Source organism: Clinocottus analis, unplaced genomic scaffold, assembly GCF_023055335.1.
Source record: "Clinocottus analis isolate CAN_PGR_092001 unplaced genomic scaffold, fCliAna1.0.p SCAF_11, whole genome shotgun sequence".
Taxonomy (NCBI): Eukaryota; Metazoa; Chordata; class Actinopteri; order Perciformes; family Cottidae; genus Clinocottus; species Clinocottus analis.
This window is the reverse complement of record NW_027175832.1, coordinates 20,252,821-20,255,320: the sequence shown is the minus strand read 5'-3', so window position 1 is coordinate 20,255,320 and position 2,500 is coordinate 20,252,821. Positions and strand designations below refer to the sequence as shown.

The 2,500-nt window shown below is 46.7% G+C and overlaps 1 protein-coding gene across 1 annotated transcript in view; it reads right to left on the bottom strand.

The window, feature by feature from the left end:
- LOC137779087 (receptor-type tyrosine-protein phosphatase N2-like) overlaps nt 1-2,500 on the bottom strand; it is a 92,102-nt gene that overhangs the window by 24,200 nt on the left and 65,402 nt on the right. Inside the window, exon 13 of the mRNA XM_068566583.1 lies at nt 1,464-1,676. Coding sequence (XP_068422684.1) covers nt 1,464-1,676 — 213 coding nt within the window. The remainder of the gene's footprint in view (nt 1-1,463; nt 1,677-2,500) is intronic.

Genomic DNA, 2,500 nt, shown 5'->3' with positions numbered 1-2,500 from the left:
GAGAGACATCAGACTGTCGGTGACACGTCAAGACTTCAGGAACAAGTTCTTCTTTTAGCTAAAGCCTCAAAAGTTCTGCTCCACAGGTGCAGACCCAAACTATGAAGAGTGTTTCTCTGCAAGCACGGGAGACAGTCAGTTAGCACTAGTAGCATTAGCAGCAATAACAGCATTAGCAGCAGCGGTATTAGCTGCAGTAGCCGCAGCAGCATTAGCTGCATTAGCATTAGCCGTGGCAGCATTAGCATCACAGTCTATTTGAGGATTCCCCGGAGGAGAGCGTAAAGTGTTAGCGCTTAAGGGACGAGCCGCGCTCATTAAAAGAAATCAATGCTCACAGGACCGCTCTCATTTAAAAACATGGCGAGGAAGAAAGGTCAAGGAGAGAGAGAGAGAGAGAGAGAGAGAGAGAGAGAGAGAGAGAGAGAGAGAGAGAGAGAGAGAGAGAGAGAGAGAGCGAGAGAGAGAGAGAGATTCTTAGCCAATTCTTAGCGTTGCTCAACAAGCCACTTAATATTAGATTCTGTAAATTAAATTTCACACCCGGCTATTTGGGCCAAAAGATAATTACAACGAACTGAAGAGAAACGCTGAGACTAGAGACATGCAGCTTTAAGACATGAAGCATAGACTTCTATACAACCAGAGGAGTCACCCCCTGGTGGTCAGGAGAGAGAATGCAGCTTTAAGACATGAAGCACAGACTTCTATACAACCAGAGGAGTCGCCCCCTGGTGGTCAGGAGAGAGAATGCAGCTTTAAGACATGAAGCATAGACTTCTATACAACCAGAGGAGTCGCCCCCTGGTGGTCAGGAGAGAGAATGCAGCTTTAAGACATGAAGCACAGACTTCTATACAACCAGAGGAGTCGCCCCCTGGTGGTCAGGAGAGAGAATGCAGCTTTAAGACATGAAGCATAGACTTCTATACAACCAGAGGAGTCGCCCCCTGGTGGTCAGGAGAGAGAATGCAACTTTAACACATGAAGCATAGACTTCTATACAACCAGAGGAGTCGCCCCCTGGTGGTCAGGAGAGAGAAGCTTCAACACATGAAGCATAGACTTCTATACAACCAGAGGAGTCGCCCCCTGGTGGTCAGGAGAGAGAATGCAGCTTTAACACATGAAGCATAGACTTCTATACAACCAGAGGAGTCGCCCCCTGGTGGTCAGGAGAGAGAATGCAACTTTAACACATGAAGCATAGACTTCTATACAACCAGAGGAGTTGCCCCCTGGTGGTCAGGAGAGAGAAGCTTTAACACATGAAGCATAGACTTCTATACAACCAGAGGAGTCGCCCCTTGGTGGTCAGGAGAGAGAATGCAGTTTTAAGACATGAAGCATAGACTTCTATACAACCAGAGGAGCGGTTTGCAGAAACGTAACATTTCCACCATTTCTTCCTGCTTCCACTCCTTTATGTATATATTAAATATTATATATTTATAACTCCGTACCTGGTAGGTGGCCGTGGCATCGCCGCCGGCGTCCGTCCCCAGGTTGGTGAGCTTCTCCTTGAGCTTGTGGTGGGAGCGGTGGCGGAGGCAGTAGACCACGGTGGAGGCCAGCAGCACGGCCGCGATGCACAGGATGGAGACCACGGTGAGCACCAGGAACTTGGTGGACTCGGCCTGGCTGTACTTGGTGGGGATCTGGTCGATCTGGCTTCCCTGTGGGGGCGACACAGGAGGGAAGAGGGTCAACAGGAGGAGGGCTTTGGTTCATCCAGCAGGCTTAAAATGTCTGAAGGTAAGAAGTACGGAGCTGGAAGTATGCACACTGCAGTCCTACAGTCATGAAGAGGAACTAATCTGCTCAAGAGAGTGTTTGAATGGGATTAAAGCATCCGCCAAACGCTCGCAAAGAAAGAAAACAAGAGACTAAAATGCTTCATTTGACATAAATCTATCCACAACGATGATATAACATTATATGTAAGACATTTATTTTCATGTATCTACCATTTTATTTATATATTCCACTACTCTTGTGAAGCTCAGACCTTTCTAATCCAGAGTCCGTCACCGAAACAGTTCGTTTTATGAGTGAAGAATTTCCAAAATCAAGCTTCAAATGTTCAGCTGTTGGGCCAAATGATCTATTTACACTTCTGCCTGAGGACAACGGTGCCTCGTTATACAGAGAGCTGAGATTGTTCTGTAAACATTAGATGTATCTCATATGCAAAGAGCCTTTAAAAAGTGACTTCAAGAAATTCTGTAAAATCCAGAAAAAGGCCTGAGACCGAAACTCGTCCAACAAACTTTGAGATTTCAAGATATTTGTTTTCAAGACGACACAACGGACACACACTTTAAAAAAGAACCACAGCGCCGATAATCTGAGCAGACGAGGAAGAGTTCACGTCTCCATCAGCATCATCACGATCTCGACAACAAGGAGAAGACGACACGTCTGGAGACTCACAACTCCTCCCGACCGGAGCGACCGAGAGAAACCAAGAGCTTCTTCTGGACTTCATCTATCCAGAGAG